A 21,962-nucleotide genomic window follows, 5' to 3' on the forward strand; every position below is an offset into this window, starting at 1 on the left:
AGCCAACCCGCCTTTCAATACGGCTCTGCTTAGCACTGCTTCCGGTTGAGATAAAAAAAATCAACGAACGGTTTATCCGAGAGAGCGGGAAAAAGGCAGGCCGAGATGGAGGAGGCGCCGCCGCCGGCTGCTGCTGCTGCTTCCCCTCGGGACTGCCGGGTGCGGTGCTGCTCGCGGCGCCAGACGGCCGAGTTGTTGGACTACTGCCAGCCTTTCGTGCGGAAGCTCGGGGAAGGCCAGCCGGTGGAGGCCGAGAGCTTGGAGCAGGCCGTGGTCGAAGCGATCTGGGTAAGGGCGGCCGAGCTGAATGGGGCGGCTGGGAAGGGGGAGGCCCACACGACCCCCCCCCCAACAACTACAGCTTTCGGGCGGCGCGGGTTGCCCAGTTTCTAAGGCGTGTCAGATCAAAAATCATTTCTCTCCATTGCGTGTCATTGAATTGCTTGTGGAGCCTTGTTCTGTGGTGCTGAGATGTTTGGTGCAATAATTTCTTCTTTAAAAACGGTTACTTTTCCATATATAATAGAGTATTATTCTTATTTATTCTGCCTTTTCGTCCTGACAGGGGGTCAAGGCGGCTTTAAGATAAAAGAGAAACAGATCGTTGCAATACAAACATCACAGCTCTGGCTGTTTCCTTAAATATAATTTTAAATGCAGTAAACCACAACAGCAGCTAGCCGTGTCATTTTTTGAGGTGGGAACAGGGGAAGCATATTGGCAGCTTAAAATTAGAACCATGACTTAAATGCATGTTAAAGGCTCCCATCCAATAAGTCTGTCCGGATGTTTCCTCTGAGGCAGTGCTGTTTTTCTAGAAAAAGAGGTGCTGGCACTCGCAATGAACGCCTCCCTTGTTCTCCTATAATGGCAATGGCACCCACCTGAGAGGTGCCGGTACTGAGTTCCAGGGAGTTCTGGCTGGGGGGGGAAAGCCCTGGTCTGAGGAGGTTGTCTTGATTTCTTGCTTCTCATCTCATAAGGAGATGAATGGATGCCAGGTGTAAAAGTATAGAGGACTCATCTTGACTCTGGCAAGACCATACCTGCGAGTACCAGGAATTTATTGACAGGCCTGCTGCAGAACATCAGCATTTAGCAATTTCTAAATGAGCAGCGACCAACAAAAACGTCATTATCTCCTGATGAGTTACATGTTGATTTGATTCCTAACAAGACTAACAAAGGAGTTGGGTTTATCTTTGTATTTGCAATAATCCCTGACAAGGTTCTTTTATCTTTAATATGGCATCACAGGTTTTTTTTTCTTTTTTAAATAATCTATTTGTTTTTAGTTCAATTCAGTGGCATAGCGTGGGTTGTCAGCACCCGGGGCAGGGCAAGTAATTTGCGCCCCCTAACCCATGGATTTGCGCCCCCTAACCCTAACCCCCAGATGTTGCGCCCGGTGCGGCCGGCCCCCCCTGCACCCCCCACGCTACGCCACTGGTTCAATTCCCCACACTTTTCTGTAAAATCAGCCACAGATATAGATAGGAAGTAGATAAATGTATATATATTTAAATATATAATTTTGACAATAAACAACCAGTAGTATTGAAACAGTATGAACATGGATGGAACTGGAAAACATACAGAAAATGCTTGTTTGAATAACAAGGTTCTCAAGAAAGGGAGCCCATCAGACCTCCCCAGGGAGGATATTCCACAGGTGGGGTGCTGCAACTGAGAAGGGACTGAGGTGCTGTCCTTGGTACCTGTCAAATAGATTTCCAGGGCAAACATTTCAGAGACCAGGGCCTTTGATGCTGATCATAAGGCGCTAGAAGGCTCATATGGGTGAAGGTGGCCTTTTAAGGTTAACCCAATATATAACACTAATTCTGGAAATGAATGAAGTTATAATTCAGTGGTTGAAGTTTCATGAGTCCTCCTTTCAGTGCTAGGAAAAACAGCCCCTGTAAATTTTCATGGTTCCAGGATCTGGTTAAAATAGTGATATTATAGATGGCTATTGTATAATTCTATTAAAAAATTGCTTTTTCTAAATGTTTAAAGTAGTTCACATACAGCGTATTACAGTGAAAGTATACATGTTTATTTGGAAGTCCAATTGTGTTAAGTGAGGCTTATCCCTGACTTAGTAGGTAGGTTATTTTAGGAGTACAGCCTTTGTGATTCTTGCAGCAGACGTATTGACTAGGCCAGTACTATCGCCCATATTACAGGGTTGTATTCTTTCTCTTCAAAGTGAACTGAAGTATGTTATATTCCACTTCTCTCTGCTGTTTGCCCTAATTTGTTTTCCTTACCAACATAAAGGCACTGTTTGCATTTTTTGGCTCCAAAATGTTTTGGGTCATTCTTCTGAGTCTGCATGAATTGGTTGTAAAAAGGATGTGAAATATATTCTCTGTTCAGCCTTATCTGTTTATGAAGGCCTTTTCCTATGGTACAGTTGGCGTATTATTGGGGGGGCTGTTACAGACATCCTTACTTAGGATGGGTGCTGGATAACATGGCTACTATTTATGTGTGTTTGTTGGTTAAATCCCTCTCTGTAGTCCCACAGCAGGGGCTTTGATTTAACTGTTTGTGGAAGCATGCTTGTGAAGGGACTCTGTGACCACTCAGTCCTTGCCCAGAAGAACTAAGAAAGAATGAGGCACTTTTAAAACAAAACAGGAAGTTTATTTGTCTGCGCATAAAGAGGTTATAGTTTAGTGGTTACTTTTGCAAGGCACAATACTTTGTTTCAAATAGACACTCTCAACAGAGATGGTTAATAACTATCTTAACACTTCCATCCTGTAAGTGGGCAGAGAAATTCTTTCTAGGATGGTTATTGTTTTACACTATACATAAAACACTTCCTGCTTTTCCTATAGTCCAAACCTTCCCCTCAGGTAGATCTTTGTGTGCCCACAGATAATCTTTGTCTGTTTCCACTGACAGATAAAACCTAAGTCCACTCAAATAACCAGAGATTCCTTCTGCCTACCCAAATAGAAAGTCCCTAACCTGAAACCCAGGTCCCTGTCCCTTTCGGACTGTTAAGTGTAAGCATCTATTCCACACACTCTCTCCTGAGTGGCTGAACTACTAGCCATCTCCCACTGGTTGTTGGGTCACCAGGAGGCAGACCCAAGGCCTGTCCACCACAGCCTTTGTATCCAGAGTAATGTGAGCCAGCTTTTCTCCGTAGCTCGCTACTTTATGCTACACAGAAGTAGAAAAAAAGATGACAGTATGAGGTAGTTTATGGAGTGTTATATTGCATCAGTAGATTAATTAGCATTTTTAAGAGTTCTGATGTATACATTTTCTACAGAACTTCGAAACAGCTGTACAAGAGAATATTACTGTTAACGGACTCCCATGGCAGGAGGCATCAGATGATCCTCAAAATGGTATGTGAACTTTTGAATATATTTTTCTTATTTCTGTGCTGACTTATTTATGTTTTAGTCTTCTGCCTATGAACCCCAACAAATGTATGATCTGCAGGTGCCTTTTTAATATACTGGTCCCCTGGCGCATAGACATTTTGTTGTGGCAACCGCAACCCAGGTTTAAGGTGCCATTTGGCACCTAGCTTAAATATCTTGAGTTTCTAACAGTGGTTGGTAACCGTATTTTTAGGTGAGGCAAAAGGATATGTGTAAGCTGCCAGACTTCAAAAATAACTTTTTATAATTTTTAAGTGTACCTGAAGCAATAGGAACATCTGCAGGGAAGTTGCATTAATTTTTTGTGTGCAATTGATGAATCTTTTGATATTCTTTTATCACCAATTGTACAATACAGTGTTAATAATAATAAGTTTGTGTTTTTTTAAAAATATTGTCAGGTTTTGTTATTACTATATTTGTACTGTTTGTAGGACTAAAAAAGCCCCCAAAACTTCCTTTTTCCAGGATTTTCTTTTTTGTGTGTGTGTGTGTTACCATGTTTGTCCAGCAGGGGATGCTCAAAATACATCCTTGGCAGTAGCAGTAGCAGTACCTCTGTTTAAGAGGGATAGCTAAGTTAGTCTTTTGCAGCAAAATCAACAAAAAGTCTTGTGGCATCTAAAAGACAAACAAGCTTATTATGCCACAGGTTTGTGAACTAGAGGAAGTAGATTCTGGCTTATATAATAATAAATGCTCTTTGTGCTTTATTCATCTACCTTACCTAGTAGCTGGTCTGTTAGCCATTTATTTGGAAATAATTTAATTTTTGAGTAAATCTTCTAAATTAGATGCCTGGTTTTCAGAATGGAAGTACAGCTAAAGGTTTTGCTGTCTTAATTTAATCACTCGTTGCTATGAACCTGCTACCACCTGTTGGGAACAAGAAATTACTATAGCTAAAAACTTTGCTGTCACTAGGTGTGTGGGGTTTTTTTAATGCAACTTACTTTGATGGCATCTCCCTTTTGAAGCTGTTGTTTTCTAGTCAGATGCGGTAGATAGCCTTCTGTTCCAGTTCCCTCACCACCCCAATTAGCAGTTACAGCATTGTGGTAGTTGTGAACTCCAACTTTAATTGTACCTAGAGTTGCCCAGTTCAACGACTTGGCATATCCATCTTCTCTGGTCCTTCTCCGCTTTATACTGTGCTGATCAGATCAACCCTAGAGTCCTGTTTCTAGTTCTAGGTACCACAGTTTCAAGGAGGGCACTGACCATTTGGAGTGTTCTCAGTGGAGGGCAACCAAGATGGTGAAAGATCTGGAAACCAACCCAAATCCTTATGAGGAGCACTTGAAATGATTCATTATGTTTAGCCTGAAGAGGAGAAGATGAAGGGGTGCAGAGGAGACACGCACGACAGCAGTCTTTCAAACATTTGACAAGTTGTCATACAGAAGGCTATGCTCTGCCTCCACAGATGGAGGTAGTAATGATTCTGAATACCAGTTGCTGAAAGCAGCAGGAGAGGAGGGTGTTCTTGTGTTCTTGTGTTCAGGTCCAGCTTGTGTGCTTACCACAGGCATCTGGTGAGCCAGTGTGAGAATAGCATGCTGGACTAAATGGACCATTGGCCTAATCCAGCAGGCTCTTTTGATGTTCTTTAGATGGAGCAGAATTGCATCTTTGCTCCAAGGCACAGGACTAGAACCAATGGGTGGAAATTTTAGGGAAGCAGATTTCTGCTGCACATTAGTAGAACCTTTCTCTGAGTAGTTCAACAGTGTTCAAAAGCTGTTCAAGAGTGAAACAGGCCACCTTGAGAGGTGATGGATTATCCTACTCTGGAGGTATCTGAGCTGAGGCTAAAGATCCAACTCTCAGGGATGCCTCCTGCATTGAGCAAGTAGTTGGACGGTTTGACCTGCATCCCTTCCAACTCTATGATTCATAGTTCCGCATATCCCTGATCAAGATGGAGTCAAGTACAGTGGTACCTTGGTTTACGAACTTAATCCGTTCTGGAAGTCCGTTCCTAAACCAAAGCATTCTTAAACCAAGGTGTGGTTTCCTATAGCAATGGGGGACTCAATTTACAAATGGAACACACTCAACATGTTCTGTCTCCAAGGCAAAGTTCACAAACCAAAACACCTACTTCCGGGTTTGCTGCGTTCTTAATCCAAGTTGTTCATAAACTTAGCTGTTCTTAAACCACGGTACCACTGTATAATACATCTTTCAATTTTTAGTTCTTACGGTAACTGAAGATAACCTTGTGTTTCTCAGGGAATGGGGTGGGGTGATACCTTAGCCATGCATTTCTCAAAGCTCCTTGGGGAATCTTTAAGACCACTGCACTTGGAAGAGGAAACATTTTTTGCAGAGATATTGCAAACAAGACTTTCACATAGATTGTCCAAATAATTTTACATGCCATATATTCATATCTGTCTTGTGAATTAGATACGGATATCAAACTCCTTGAAGATCAGCTTGATGAGTTAATAGTGGAGGTGGCATCCAAACGCAATCAGTATCCCAGAAAAATTCAAGTGCATGTGGTCCAAGCACTTAAAAGAAAGCAAGAGTTATTGGTGAGTATCCTTAATTCTTAGTTCACTTGATGCATTTCAAAAGAAGAATGTTGTTCATCTGTTGCTTATGAGTAGGCCAGCAGATGCTTTTGAATGTTAGAAAGAAAATGCAAATTCTAGCTTTTAGAGTACATGAATTCCTCTCCCTTAATTTCGCTGTACTCCAGTTAGGGAGACCATGCCAACAATTGCTGTGAGGATTGATGAAGTTTGTGCTGAGTGCACACTTGCCCTACAAATGTATTTTAGAATAATACCTTTAAAACTGGTTTTTCAATGCAGTTTTTTTGTACCACCAGAATATGTTAAATGCTTCTTGGGGGAAAATGTTCTACTGATCTCAAGTGTGAAGTGACACTTCTTTTGGTAGTGCGCATAGGGCCAAAGATATGGTTTAGCATGTCCAGGATATGGTTGCAATTAATTTCTCTTTCTCTGCATCTTCTGGGGGCACATCAGTCCTTCTATCCTGAGTCTAATTTTTAAAAGTGCAGAGTGTATAAACATTAGTTCCAACTTTGCCATTGAGTGCTGAGTCGAATCCTTAAATTGAAGGTATTGATGAGTTATAAACTATCACAGTATCTGATTCTGCTCCTTGCACCCATCCTGCAGGTTTTCCACTGGTGAGCATATTTGGCTAAATGTTGCTCTCAAGAATGTATCTAGTGAAATGCCATCAAATTTAAGTTTACCAGATGGACCTAATAATGAATAGATAGATCCTAGTTGCACTGTGTCTTCTGTTCCTTACTGTTTCCCTGCTGCAACTATTTTAACCTCTCAGATGCCAGCTGTGTGCAAGCTACTTTTCAGTAAAGAAAAGCTTTCCTCATTTCCACCCTGTATTTTTATTTTATTTTATCAGCACGTGTTGTAAGCTCAGATTCTGTGTGCCTCTTACACCAGGCTTGTAATCATACTGCTATACTGTAAGCACAAACAGTGTGTATGAGATAGTGCACAACTGGGTCATCAGATCTTGGTGACCAAGAAGTGATCTGTGGGACAGAAAAGATGCTTGCACTGGTTCTTTGATTTTGATTTTAAGAGAGAAGGAGGTGGCATACAGTAAAGCTGTCAGTGGTTACTAGTTATGATATTCACCTTCCACTGTTGGAGGCAGAATGCCACTGAGTGAATACCACTTGCCAAGAAACACAAGTGGGGAAAGTGACCGTGCTCTCAGGTCCTGCTTAGGGGCCTCCGTCTGGCATCTGATTGGCCACTGTGAGAACAGGATGATGGACTGTAAGGACTGTTGGCCTGTTTCAGCAGGCTGCTCTTAAATTCACTTACAGTGGTGCCTCGCAAGACGAAATTAATTCGTTCTGCGAGTTTTCTCGTCTAGCGAATTTTTCGTCTTGCGAAGCACGAAATCCCATAGGAATGCATTGAAATTCAATTAATGCGTTCCTATGGTCAAAAAAAGTCCAAACAAAGCCAAATTTGGTACAACAAGAGTTTATTAAGTGCTCTTTAAAGTCACACATACTGTAAAGAGCATTTCAAAAACTGAAAGAACAATAAATTAAGTTTCTTAACATGATAGAAAAACATTTAAAAATCAACAAAGTGTACAGTACATTTTCTAAGACTCTGGGGGACAACTCGAAGAAGGTTCCTCTTCCACTCTTTGCTTCTTGCTGAAGAACCCCCTCCTCAACTGTTCCCCCAGCCGCCCACCACACAGAAATTCAAATCCAGATTTTTTTTAAAAAAACAGCAGAGTGGCCCAATGGTCACAGAAAATCATAAAAATGCAGGAAAAAACCACACAAGCTTCCAGATTCTTGCAAACCCCTCCTCAACTGTTCCCCCAGCCACCCACCACACAGAAATTCAAATCCAGAACTTTTTTTAAAAAAACAGCAGAGTGGCCCAATGGTCACAGAAAATCATAAAAATGCAGGGGGGGGGGAAACACACAAGCTTCCAGATTCTTGCAAACCCCTCCCCAACACCAAGTCCTTGAATTCCAAACACCCCAACCCCCCCCCCAAAAAAAGTTTTAAAAGTTTAAAAGAAGTTTTGGAAAAGCTTCAAAAATCACCAAAGTCTTCAAAAACCTCAAAAAAGGCTACCACACCGCGTTCTATGAGTTGCTCCTCGAAGTCAAGTCGCAACTGTATTAACGGTGTTAAGAAAAAGGAAACAAACTTGCAAGACGTTTTCGTTTTTCGTCTTGCGAAGCAAGCCCATAGGGAAATTCGTCTTGCAAAGCAGCTCAAAAAACGGAAAACCCTTTCGTCTAGCGAGTTTTCCGTCTTGCCAGGCACCACTGTAGTTTTTTGTGCCACTTCCTAAGTTTTGGAAAAGCTTCAAAAATCACCAAAGTCTTCAAAAACCTCAAAAAAGGCTACCACACCGCGTTCTATGAGTTGCTCCTCGAAGTCAAGTCGCAACTGTATTAACGGTGTTAAGAAAAAGGAAACAAACTTGCAAGACGTTTTCGTTTTTCGTCTTGCGAAGCAAGCCCATAGGGAAATTCGTCTTGCAAAGCAGCTCAAAAAACGGAAAACCCTTTCGTCTAGCGAGTTTTCCGTCTTGCGGGGCACCACTGTAGTTTTTTGTGCCACTTCCTAAGCCTAGCAGCAGAGGGCAGTGTTTGGTCATTCTTCTAAATTGCATTAGAATTTGAAAATGCAATTGTTTGATAGCTCAGGTTAAAATTTCAAGTGTATTATCATGGCAGTACAGTGGTACCTCGGGTTACATACGCTACAGGTTACAGACTCCACTAACCCAGAAATAATACCTCGGGTTAAGAAGTTTGCTTCAAGATGGGAACAGAAATTGTGCTCCGGCGGCACGGCGGCAGCAGGAGGCCCCGTTAGCTAAAGTGGTGCTTCAGGTTAAGTTTCTGATTAAGAACGGACCTTTGGAATGAATTAAATACGTAACCAGAGGTACCACTGTATTTAGGCGGTCTAGATAAATGAGGGAAATGGAACTGCTTTTGGTAGTTCTTTGTACTGGAACAAGAATGCTGGATACTACTGGATAATCCTACTGCATGCCTATCAGAATGAATTCAATTCTCCGTTTTCCATACAAAAGAATCAGACACTCTCAGTTGTGAATGATGTCCTGTTGTAAGCTTAATAAAACTCAAAGCAAACCAAATACTTAGCGATGGAGGTTCTAAATATTATATTTGTTCATACAGGGCTGCTATCGACCTCTTGCGAATCATCAAGAGATAAAAGCAGAACCTTCTCAAGGTAATGGTTTGAAATGATGAAATCATAGTTTAATGCTAGCCTGAAAATGTCACCATTGCAAAAATAAAAATAAAATGCTGCGCTTTTCCATATTCTCGACAGTTACAATTTAAAACACTTACTGCTCTGTTCACTCTTTTCCAGATAGCCATGTTAATCTATTGCTGAAAAAACAGTGCAAATAGAACATTTATTATGGCATAAGCTTCATGGACTAGAGTCCATATCATTGGATGCAAGAAGTGTTATCCTAAACTGGCAGGCATATATACACACAGCTGTTGGGGTTTCTTTTTTTCTCTTCGCCTCTCTCTCTCTCTCTCTCTCTCTCTCTCTCTCTCTCTCTCTCTCTCTGTGTGTGTGTGTGTGTGTGTGTGTACCTGCCAGTTTAGCTGGTACACCTGACATGGACTCTAGTCCATGAAGCTTATGCCATAATAAATACATTAAGTCACTAGAGCCTCTTGTTTATTCTCTGTGGGCAGTAGTGGCTTTGTTTAAACATTTTAATTTATTTAAATGTTTGGGAAAGCCATCTCTTTGTGGTTTTTACTGTGCTAAGCTCCTTAGAGGCTGTGGTAATTGTTGTTAGTATTATAATAATATTTATTTATATCCCACCTTTTTCCTTGACAGGCACTCAAGGCAGCTTATAGCTAAAATAGAAACAGCTAAAAACATAGATAAAAAGCAATCATTTAAAAAAATTAAACATTAATAGAATATATATATATATATATATATATATATATATATATATTATATAGATATATATTATATAGATAGATAGATAGTGTGTGTGTGTGTGTGTGTAGATAGATGGATGGATGGATGGATATGGATACATAGATATAGATATATGACATACAGATCATTACAATAAAAACATGATAGCACCAGTGTCAGGACTGGTCGTTGTCCTCTTCAGATCACCACACAAACGCTTCTTGTTCTTTTATAACTTTTTATTGCGTATTAACAAAACAATCTTATAAACGGTTCTTAAATATTATTCCTCAGAGTCACTTCTTTCAGATACCTTCTGAGCTGTGCTTCTCCATGACCAGCCACTCTCAAAATGGCGAGGGCGCCCTTCCCTTCGCTTTCCCGCTCTTTTTTCTAACCTCCTGGCTAGAGCTGGCTTGTATCTCCCCTCCTCCCAATCTGAGCTAGAACTGAACCCTTGCCTTTCCTGGGAACAGCCGGTCCTTCCCTGTTGTTCCCTTCTATTAGATTCACTGCTCTCCTCCCCCCCCCCCTTGGGGAATGCTTTCTCCCTCTGGGAAACTGGAATCTTCTAACTCTAACTCTTCCCTGACAACCAGCCCTTTCTGGACACCAACTTTGAATTGTGCCCAGAAACACACTGGTATCCAGTGGAGCAATTGTAACAAGGGAGTTGTATGACACCTAAAACCAGCCCCAGTCAGCAATTTGGCTGCAGCCATTGACATTTCGGAGCACTTTGACTACTGTTCCAGTGCAGTCATTCTGCCCCTTTTTTCTAGCCCATGTTCCGTTCTTCAGAGGCACGGCTTTTCATTTCAAAACTCTTCAAGTGGGGCACTAAACAGGAACACAGGCTAGGAGCATAGCAGTCTCTGCCTTATGCCAGGCCAAGTTCTTTGTCCACTTACTTGGTCCACTTACTGACAGCAACTGTCCAGAATCTTTGGCAGAGGTCTTTCCCATCACCAGCTACTTGTACTGGGATTCTCAGCATTGAGTCTGGGATGTCCGGACATTGCATGCAAAGCATTGTGGTACCACTGAGCTACAATCTATCTCCTTGGTTAGTAGATTGTGTGTGAATTCTGGTTAGTAGATGGTGAGAATTCTGACACCCCAGCATGTGATTATCATTAACACTTTGTTAAACATGCCCTTAATTTAGATCAGGGGTTCTCAAACTTTTTTCTCTGGCCAGAGAATAAAAAATTGCTCGCCCCACACCAAGTTTTTTTTATTGATAAGAAATGCATTGGAAAACAAAAAGAAACAACTCCTAGCAGTGCTTTATTTGTAGCATGGAACACAACTACTTTATAACATGATCATGGGGCATCCAGAAAGTATAGAACAATACAGCTACATAAGAACATGAATCATTCCCAATATATAATTATAAACAAGCTTATTACATATGTACCTTAAGTATGTACACAAACTCCTTGAGAGGCTTGAGCTGTTTTTTTCCGGGTAATCTCATTTAGATTAGGTCTAATTTGAGACAAACTCACTCTCATCTCCTCATCAACACAAAGAAGCCTTTCTCTTTTCTGATCTTTCATATTTGTCAGATTTGAAAATCCCTGTTCAGAACAGTAAGTCGTGGAGAACTGTAGAAGAATAGCCAATGCTGTTGAATAAAGGCATAGATACTGCTTCTGGTTGTGTATGCATACTGCACTGAAATGTTTAAATGTTTCTTTGATTGTCCTTGAATCTTCTTGCTACCCTTGCCATCCTCTGCCCTTTGAGAACCTCTGATTTAGACAAATATAAAGTTTTTCCCCCATCAAATTTGGGTTGAGTTCTGGTGACATTTTTTCTGGCTTAGAGGAGCTGCTGCTTCCTGTGCAGCAAAAGATTCCCACCCCCATATCTGGCTTTGGGTGCATTTGTGCTAGCAAGTTGCACATGTTTCCAGAAGTTGCGTACAAACTGCATTAATCCTGTGGACTCACTGGGTGACTTGAGGCAAGACACTTTGTCTCTCACCAGTAAAAAGTCAATATTAATTATTTAACTTGCAAAGTATTGTAAGGATGAGTATTTAGAAGAATTGTAAATAACTTTCAAAAATGAAAAGAACTATAAATATGTTTTAGTAACAAGCTTGAGTCCTTTTTTGCACATCACAGACAGTGCCCAGCAGTGAGTGCTTCTTAACTTTGTGTCTTAGCAGAGCAGAAATACAAATTACTAACAAAAAATATCGTACAGAATTATGCACGGTGTTCAAAGTGTTTATTTGCATAGTTTCTGGGATGTTCATGCATCCCTGTTTAGTAACTGGTGGCCAGAAACCAAAGATATTTAGATTACTCACTACCTCTCATTTCCTTTTTTCATTTCCCTGTGCTTTGAAAGCCATGAACGTATTTCTGTTACTAAATACCAAGCACCTTTAATATACTGTCAAGTAACAATCTCTCCAGCGTATTATATCATATAGGAACTGTTGGGCTAGATCAGTTCAGATGATGCAGTTCTCTGTGTTCAAAAGACGCCAGCCGGATGCCTCTGAGAGGTTCACAACCTTTAGTTGTTTGTAATAAACTTGTACTCCAGTTTCTAGCCGAGATAGGCAGGTACTCCAGTCTCTGCAGTGATGGGCAAGAATGTCCAGCACCCAACTGTTTAACAATAGTAGCAACAAAATGATCCCTTGAACACTCTGCTGCTACCCTAAGATATATATTGATAAAATGAAGAAAGCTTGAGATAACAAGGAGTGGATTTCTGTCTGGAAGCAGTGGGAGATTTATTCAGTTCTGGTACTGACAACAAATTGTTTTGCTCTACATTATTCAATCTTGCTCCAGCTTCAAGCATGTGGATCTTGGGGTGCTAGTAAAATACCAAGTAGATCTTGTAAACCTGAAGTCTGCCCACTGCTGCTCTAGCTTGCTGCAGCTCCTGTTATTAATGGTCCCACTTTTCCAGATTGAAAACTGAGGAGAAGAAGGAATTTTTTAAATTTAATTTAATTTACATACTGCCCTATACCTGGAGGTCTCAGGGCGGTTCACAGAATAAAATCAAAATATAAAACCACAAAATACATAATAAAAATAAAAACAACAACCCAATACCTTGCCCCCCCCCCGAAGAAACCCACATTTTAAAAGGGCATAGGATGTCAATAAAATCAACCAAAGGCCTGGTTAAAAAGGAATGTTTTTGCCTGGCGCCTAAAGGTGTATGTTCACTCAAGGGGCTTGTGGGTGAGCTGTAGTTTGTAACGTACAACATGCCTTGAGGAGTACAGGAGTAGCTTATTGAGGAGCAGGAGGGACAGAGAAAAATAATGGAGATAGAGGCAGGGGTAAATGGATGAAGAATGGGTGTATGTTTCAGATGAACGGTTTGAAGGTGGTAAGAGTAGTGGTGTCAAGCAGGTGTTCAATAAGACAGCTGAAGCTGCTGTATCTAGAGCAAAGGTATGAAGATCATTGGCAGGATTGTAAAGAGATAAACAACTACCTGACATTTAGAAGATATCTGAAGGCAGCCATATTCAGGGTAGTTTTTAATGTGTGACATTTTAATGTATTTTTAATCTTTGTTGGAAGCCACCCAGAGTGGCTGGGGAAACCCAGCCAGATGGGCGGGGTACAAATAAATTATTATTATTATTATTATCATCATCATCATCATCATCATCATCATCATCATTAATTCTCCCACATAAATTATGGGGTGCAAAAACCATGCAATCCTGGCCCTCCTGCCGAATTCACAGAGGACTATCAGAAAATGTGAGCTGACCTAATAGGGCACTCCAACTCTGTGGCAACCTCCCAGACACATGGAGCCAGTCCGTCAAACTCCAGTAACTGTTGCTGTTTTCTGGCACACTTGCCCACAAGGTCACTACGTTGTATTGTCCTATCAAGGCTCCTTATTGGAAAACCATTGTACCTTTGAGCAAGGGATCACAGGCGAACGCTCCTTAGGGTGGCTTTTATTCCCACATAGATTTTCTTTTTTAAATAATATTTATTAAGTTTTCCATTTTAATAATCCAATAAAAACCACATTAAAACATTCCAAATTACAGTACAATCAAAAAATCCAAATATAAATGCCAAATTATATATCTTTGGGTGACTTCCCATGCTCTGAATTTCACGAAGTGCTGATCGTCTAATATCACATTGCATTTCTTAGTTAGTCAATAAACCATTCCGATGTTAATCCTTCATTTAAGTCCCACATAGATTATGTCCTGTCTGCCTTCTCCACTGCTAGTGGACTGCAGACTGTATTTATAAGTTTCCTACTTCTAGTATTCTTTCTGGAGTGAAGTGTTACCTTTGTGACAATTCTTTGTGTGTTTGCACTTTTAATGTATGGGAAAGTACTTAAGGAGTCATTTCTAGCTAATTTCATTTTCATTTTATTATTACAATATCAACTTTGTTTAATGCTTTTAACGTAATCATCACATTTCTTATAATTTCTTATTTCTTACTGAGTTTGACCCAACAGTGAAAGTTCTTGTTTTGCAGCAGGTGGGATTTCCACTTCTTTGTTTCTGGCTTAGCTTTTTTTTCACTTGCTAGGTTTCTGTTGACAGGAAAGCATGTAGTTGCAACTTCACAAAGTGAAAACTAGGGCTGAGCTGGAACTTCTTGCATGCTTTTGCTTTTGCTGAGGTCAGCTGAGCGAGTTGTGCAGTCCCCTAGCTAGCTGGGAAACAGCCAAATCGCATGGGGAGTCTTGAGGCACAAATATTTTCTTTTCATGAGCCTGTTCATGGATTCAGAGAAATGGTCCACCCTGTTGAAGGGGCAAGATTCAGCACAATAATGCACCAAATCCACAAAACGCAGCTGAGGGCCTTTAAGAAAAGAGCCCGTTGCAATTATGGCAATCGTCTTGATTTCTGTTGAACAGCTGTTATCTAAAAAGCAGCAAGTGCACAGGCTTACATTTGCCCCCAAAGAAAGCTGCAAAGATTTGCCCTCTTGAGGGGTTTGCACGAAATCCATTTGTCTACCAGTTGACAATGCAAATGTTGTTGCTTAGTGTCCTGTGCTGCAGCCGATGGCTGTATTTCGGGGGTTGTTTTGTGACGCTTGCCCCTTCTCTTTACAATCTCTGCCACTTGAGGATGCATCGCCCAGCATTTGCTCACAGAACTGCTCTCGCAAGTTACTCTGTGAATTGGGAAAGGGTATTCATGAGTCAGAGCGGATTCACATTTTGTGCAGCAACATTTTGTGTGAAGTGTGCATTTGTAAACACTCAGCGGACCTGTGCTGAGGAACCTCTGTAGATCAGAGTTCCCAGCACCTGTTCACCTCAAGTCAGCGAGCTTAACAAACATGCGTCTGTGCTTTAGGAGGCTTCCTGATGCAAACACACTTTCCACATAAAAGGCAAGCTGACCCAATATTGCAAATGGGGCAATCTGATTTGCATAAATTGCATTGCTAGTAGAAATAAGTCTCTTAGCCCTGGCTCATATCTTTAGGAACCAATACCTATTTCCCCAGGGGCCTGATTACATGACTTCTCTCTGCCTGAGTGAAATCATGTGAGGGGGCCTTTTGCAAGAATTGTATTTGCCTTGTTCGTATGTTAACTTTACCTGCACAGTAGTAACAGGCCACTGCACAGGGGAATTTGAAACGTTGCTTGGATTGAATGCTCTCTGGGGCACAAGTTATTTTATGCATTACTCAGTTTTCTCCTATGTACACATTTTGAGTTTAGGTCCTCCGTGCCTGTTATGTGTTGTACATGAAGTAATTATGCACTTATAAATGATCTCTAGTAATGAAATAAAACCACAACCATAATTGTGAAGCAGTCTTTACAATTCTGTTCCATCGCAGGTAGACATTTAGTGGAACTCAATTAACATTTGCCCCTTTTCAGTTTTAAAAGCTTTAAATAAATAAATAAATAAATAAATTATTATTATTATTGTTATTTATTTATTTATTTATTTATTTATTTATTTATACCACGCCCTCGCCGGCCAGGACCAGGCTCAGGGTGGCTAACATCAAAACACACAATACATTAAAAACACAAAAATCGAACACTTGATTAAAATACAGCTTAAAATCAAATTAAGATCAGAATGGCAACCCACGAATTATAACAATAGGGGTTGGGAACATTAAGTGTGCACCAAGCCCCAACTCTTCCCATTTGTGTTATTTGTGTGAGTCTTAGCTATTTGTGCTGATTTTATATGAGCTGGTGGGAAAAGTTAGGGTTGTACTAGATAAATAAAGGTTATACTAGAGTTGGATTAAGCAGCTTTGTGTTTATGGCAAAGAAAGTATGATTTCAGGCAGGAAGTAAGCAACCTAGATTTATAACATGACAGTTTAATATCACAGGCTTGACTCAGAGAATCTTTTCAGAGGGCTTTCAAATAGCAAGCAAACAAACAAACCTAAACTTGTTATTATGCCTAATCTTGTAAATAAACCCACATACGGTAATTTACTAACCCATAAAAACTTGAATCAACCCACCTGTCCACATTGTACTTAGGCTAGTCATTTGTGATTTGTGACCGTGAGCAGTCTGTAATGTTACCCTGTCTGGTCAACAGGAAATGATAGTTACTTATCACAGAAAGCCATGTACAAGCATGCTTTCATTTTTTTATATACAGTATATTTTATAGCTTACATTTTAAGCCAGCTCTTTATCCAAGGAGCCCAGGCTCTCTTTCTGTCCATTGTATCCTCACAGCAATCAGGCAAGATACTGTGACCAGCTAAAGGATACATAGTCAACTTCATGGCTCAACTCAAATCTCCCTGGTCTAGTACAACTCTTGAACCACTATATCACATTGTTTCTTAACTTATGTGCTGAGTGAATAGGAGTTTGCTCAATTTCAAGAGATGCATCCTGTACACGTTCATGGATTTTTCCCCTCTTAAATTGTTCAGTAATCTGCCCAATGTAGAAAGATCACTGCCGAAACCTATTCGGTACCAATCCTTCATGCTAAAAACGTTTGATGCTTTCTCAGTGAAATAAAGTATTTTAAAATGATGTGAAATAGTGGAGACTACCTGTAATAGTGCTCTTCTAATCCTTTTTTTGTACTTTGTTGTGGGCAAATGAATTTTCTCTCCCTTTTATAGGATATGAAATCATTTTGTTTCTTTGCAGATTCTCGTATGGCCGACTTGAGGCTTTCAACAAAAACTGCATCCAGGGACATTGGAGAATCGTTTAAGGTGAGAACTGGAAGGGGAAGCAAGAGCTACACAATCAGCTAGGAGCATTTATACTTATTTTCAGACACTGCCATAGAACAGTGCTGAAGCAGAAACCTAGGAAATAAGACTGACCTCTTTAATTATTATATACAAATCTGTCATTTTATTAGGTAAGGTAAGATTGTTCATTTGGACACAACTGAGCTAAGATAGAAGGCTTCAAAATTCTCTGAGTTTCAGGGAGACAACTTTATTTTATTAATTTCCTGCAGTAGTTTCTAGTTCTCCAAAATGGCCCTGTTCTCCCTGCTGCATTTAGCTTTTCAGCTAGACACTAAAGGTGTCTTAGCTCCTTGGGATTTACTGTCCCATGTTCATTGCTGGCCTGGTAAGTTTATGAGTGAGTTCATTTGCATGGTAATTATGTCCTCCTGTGGGTCACCTCTATCATTAGTAAGCCACTAGTCCTATATTTTTACATGGAATAAATTAAAAAGTATGTTCTTTCAGCTTCAGTCTTCTAAATCTAAAATAATAATCATGTATCCTCTTATGTATTGGGACGCGGGTGGCGCTGTGGGTTAAACCACAGCGCCTAGGACTTGCCGATTGGAAGGTCGGCGGTTCGAATCCCCGCGACGGGGTGAGCTCCCGTTGCTCAGTCCCTGCTCCTGCCAACCTAGCATTTCAAAAGCACATCAAAGTGCAAGTAGATAAATAGATACCGCTCTGGCGGGAAGGTAAACGGCGTTTCCATGTGCTGCTCTGGTTCGCCAGAAGCGGCTTAGTCATGCTGGCCACATGACCCGGAAAAACTGTCTGCGGAAGCGGACAAACGCCGGCTCTCTTGGCCAGTAAAGCGAGATGAGCACTGCAACCCCAGAGTCGGTCACGACTGGACCTAACAGTCAGGGTTCCCTTTACCTTTACCTTATGTATTGGACATTTAGTATTTATAACAGATTAGATAACAAATAGAAGCTAAATTAACTCCCTTCTGGCTTAGCTCTTTGCCACTAAACAGTAGGTGAAATGGAATTTGTAGGAGGCGAAATGGAATTTACATGTTTTGGGTTGTATCCAACTAAGGTTTTTTCAAAGTAGACACATTGAAATTAATGAGCCTAAATTAACAGATATCATTAATGTCATTGAGTCTACTTGGAGTAGGAATAACATTGGATACAAGCCCTTTGTCTGTAAACATTTGAATGTTTTGAGCAGAGTTTTATAGCAGGGCCTCTGTGCTCTTGTTGTTTGACCATGGTGTAGTGCAGTGTGGGAAATAAGATACATTATTAAGGTAATGGGGTCAAAGATAAAAGTAGGCAATCGTTTTTGCAACTCTAGAAGATGTGAAATATCATTCTTTTGAGCCTTGCAAATGAATGCTGAAATTGTGAATCGGTATCAGTGAAGGTTTTGGCATCCATGGTGAGCGCATTAATCTTTGAATCTGATTGTTGTTGAGTTTGCAGTACTGCAATTCATACTTGTACCTTTTTCACTAACTTAAAACCTGTTCTGTTCTCCCCACCCCAGTCTCTGTCATCCCTTGTAGAAAAAGCAGAGGGTTTCTCAAAAGCATTGTCTATGCAACCAACTTTGGGATTATGCAAACTCCATCAAGAAATCTGTTCTGGCTCAGAAGTGAAAAAGGCGGATAACATTGAAGTCAAAGATCTTTTGTCGCAAGTAGAAGTCACACCCCCAGAAAGTGGTACCAGTAATTCCATTCTACTGAAAAAAAAGAGACGATCTTATTCCCCACAGAAACACTACCCACTTCGAGCAGGTGTAATTAATCTTGATACATGAAAACCTTTTTGTGGGGGACTACTGTGTAGTCTCCCCTGTCCCCGAATCTGTCCACATAAACATAGACTGGTTCGCAAAAGCATCAGTAGTGATGTCGCCTGGAATCCATACCACTAAACCGATCTTAACTGGAAGTTACAGAGTTATGTTGTTGGGTCCTCTCATATAGCTCTGAATACTTCGCTGGACCATTTCTTACTAATTTTGAGCATTGTTCTTTGAAACCTGAGGCTGCTATGCTTTTGCTGTATTATAGCAGACTGATCCAGCTACAACGTCTTGAATTGCTTACGACTTCTGAATGGCCAGGAATCTCCAGGGCGTACGTGCAGGAAGCTGTGCTCTAGTAAAGCTCAGTTCAAGCAGAAGGCTCCATGCTATGGGGAGCAAAGAAGAAAGCTAAAAAAACAAAACCTTGCTTCAGACGTCCAAGTCTTTTGACATAGAAGGGCTGGTGGATCACAGCAACAGTTTGCAATTGTGTGTCAGTATTGCTTCAGCATATAGTTTATTTGCACAGGTTTGTTGCGAACATCAGGAGATAGGTGCAGGCAGAACTGGATGTTTGGTTGCAGAATCAGTCTCCACTAAACATCTAGGAAATGATGGAGGAAGGATCCAGTTTGGAGGTTGGCAGGAGTGTTTAAGCCATTCCACACTTGCGTCTTCTCCTCTGCATTCCCTTTCCCAACTGCTTTTGTCCTAGTTACAGAACTAATGCACTGAGGATTCCTGCTGGGCAAAGGTTACGTAGGGGACGAATAGCAAGTGAGGAAACGACTAAGGATCTGTTGCATGCTGACCATTTCTTCCTTCCAAAACTGTTTAAATGTTTAATGGCGACGCAGGTACCAAAACATAGGTCTGCCACCAGATGTGTTGTTTTGTCCTGAAAAGTAACCTGGAATATATGCAACATTTGGAATTGTAAGGGAATTCTTGGCTTGCATGTATTGTGACATCTTGAGACAGTGTTCATTATGGTGTGTTTATACGTCTGGCCTTAACCTTCTTATGGTCTCTTGAGTACTGCCCTCATCTGTACCTCAAGCATACAAGGTTTAGGATTACTAATCCATGTAGTAGATTGAAAGTGTTTAGATCACAGTATAAATCTAGAATTCTCATAAGTTAATTTTGAGCCATGCTGCTTTTCTGTCAAACTTGCCAGTACATCTTTGTTTGCTGTTCTCACAAAAAAGTGGAAGAGATGGCCTCCTTTAGGGGTCTCTTTAGAACACAGTGCCTGATCATAGATGGGCAGTTCGACTGCTGATCACCTAAAGCCAGAGGGGAATGTACTTTTGAGTTGCATCTGCCTGCTGAAAGGAGTGGAGTGAGCTGAAACAGAATTGTTTGTTCTGAACCTGGCAGCGTATATTCAAGGAGAGCTGTAAAAAAGCTATTTTGAATTTGGGGGTACAGGACTTGTATACATGCTTGCTTTGCCACAGAATGCTTGGTCAGTGTGTACATTAGTACATACATTACTACACTTACTTAGCTTCCCCTGCCTGTGAAATTCCCACCATTTCGGAAACAATATATATACAGTTTAAAACAAGACTACATTGGTGAGGCTTATTTATGAAGTACCTAAATCAATGTTATTATCAGGTATTGTTTTCTTTTTTCCAAGTTGAAATTTACTTAGAATTACATTTTTTCCTGAAAATGGAGGAAAAATGCTTGCCTCAATGTTAATTATTGTGGGGTGAATCCATCTAAATCATATTTGGAGTAGATTCATTAAAATCAATGGATTTAAGCTAATCATGTTTATTTCATTGGGTTTACTCTAAATATGACCTAGTTGGAGTCCATCCTGTTTCTTTTAAAAAATATTCATTAAACAGTCTGGCCAAAATACTAGGAGTGGTATCTGAATGGTTGGTAGTCATTAGACATGCCCATTAATGTCAATAGATTTCCTCTTAAGTATGTCTAACATACTTAACATCACCCTAGAAACATATTTAACTCTGCTCTTGAAATTCTATTTTTAAAGATTGTGCTTGTGGAATAGGCCTTGCACAGTGAACATGTATACTTGCCTTGTCTCCTTTGTAAAATGTATATTTGTATATAAAATACATTTTTTGTACACCACTTTCATCAAAATGAGATTTCTGGATTTTTGGTTTGGATTTCTGCTCAATTTTTTGCTTGCTTTACCAGGTTGTTTTTTTTTTTTTTTTTTTTTTTTTTTTTGCAAAGCAGTTCTGAGTCATGTTTTCAAAACAGTTGCAATTCAAGTGCGTCTGAAATGCTATATGCAGTGGGACTTGGTGCTACTTTTTTGCATAAAGAAATTGTCATTATAAATTAGGAAATGGATAGTCAGGATCCAAACAACTGCAAACTAGTTATGCATATACAAGGTGGCTGGCTTAAGTTTCTCTTCCCTCAATACCACATGGGAAATCTCTTTTGAAATGGAGCTCTGTCCAAAACATTTTTAGAGAATAGGGGCCTGTTGATCAGAGCAAAACTTAACAAGCATCCCTTAAAGCAGATATTAAAAACCCAGCCATGTTTCAAATCCGCCCATTATGAAGTTTTACGTTTTACATTTGGATGATCATTTAAACATACTTTCAGTACCGACCAGTCCTGTCGTTACACAGATAAGAGTAGTAATTTCCCTCCTTGTAGCAATTTCTCTTGTCCATAATTTTATTAATAATACATTGTTTTTGTGGTTTGCTTTGGGACCTGAATTTGGTAATCTAGGTGCTTTTCTTTGTTCTTGTCTTTCTGCAATTAGGAGAAACAATTACTTATTCTGATTCTGTTTTCAAAATGCCTAAAACAGAACAACTTGGGGTCCAAAAGTAGTTGTGCGCCCATTCATTTTGAAAACGAGCAGTATGACTTGTCAGTATTTCTGACATAATGGAGATGCTCCTCATCTGTGCATAAAATTAGTATTATAACCGGAACAGTTCCATCTCATGGTACCATCTGCACAGCGCAAGACTTTTGGTTTCTCTTCCCTCTAGCCCAGGGGGCAGCAAACATTTTCAGCGGTGGGCCGGTCCA

At 40.4% G+C, this 21,962-nt stretch overlaps 1 protein-coding gene across 1 annotated transcript; it reads left to right on the forward strand.

Annotated features, from left to right (window-relative positions):
- On the forward strand, positions 1 to 21,041 carry NSL1 (NSL1 component of MIS12 kinetochore complex). The gene is made up of 6 exons (XM_081186117.1): positions 1 to 288; positions 3,293 to 3,371; positions 5,823 to 5,953; positions 9,123 to 9,177; positions 17,053 to 17,120; positions 18,645 to 21,041. The coding sequence occupies exons 1-6, from the start codon at positions 106 to 108 to the stop codon at positions 18,918 to 18,920; spliced, it is 792 nt and encodes a 263-aa protein (XP_081042243.1). The 5' UTR covers positions 1 to 105; the 3' UTR covers positions 18,921 to 21,041.
- Positions 21,042 to 21,962: the final 921 nt, after the last annotated feature.

Source organism: Podarcis bocagei (genome assembly GCF_964188305.1).
Source record: "Podarcis bocagei genome assembly, chromosome: 3".
In the NCBI taxonomy this organism is placed as follows: domain Eukaryota; kingdom Metazoa; phylum Chordata; class Lepidosauria; order Squamata; family Lacertidae; genus Podarcis; species Podarcis bocagei.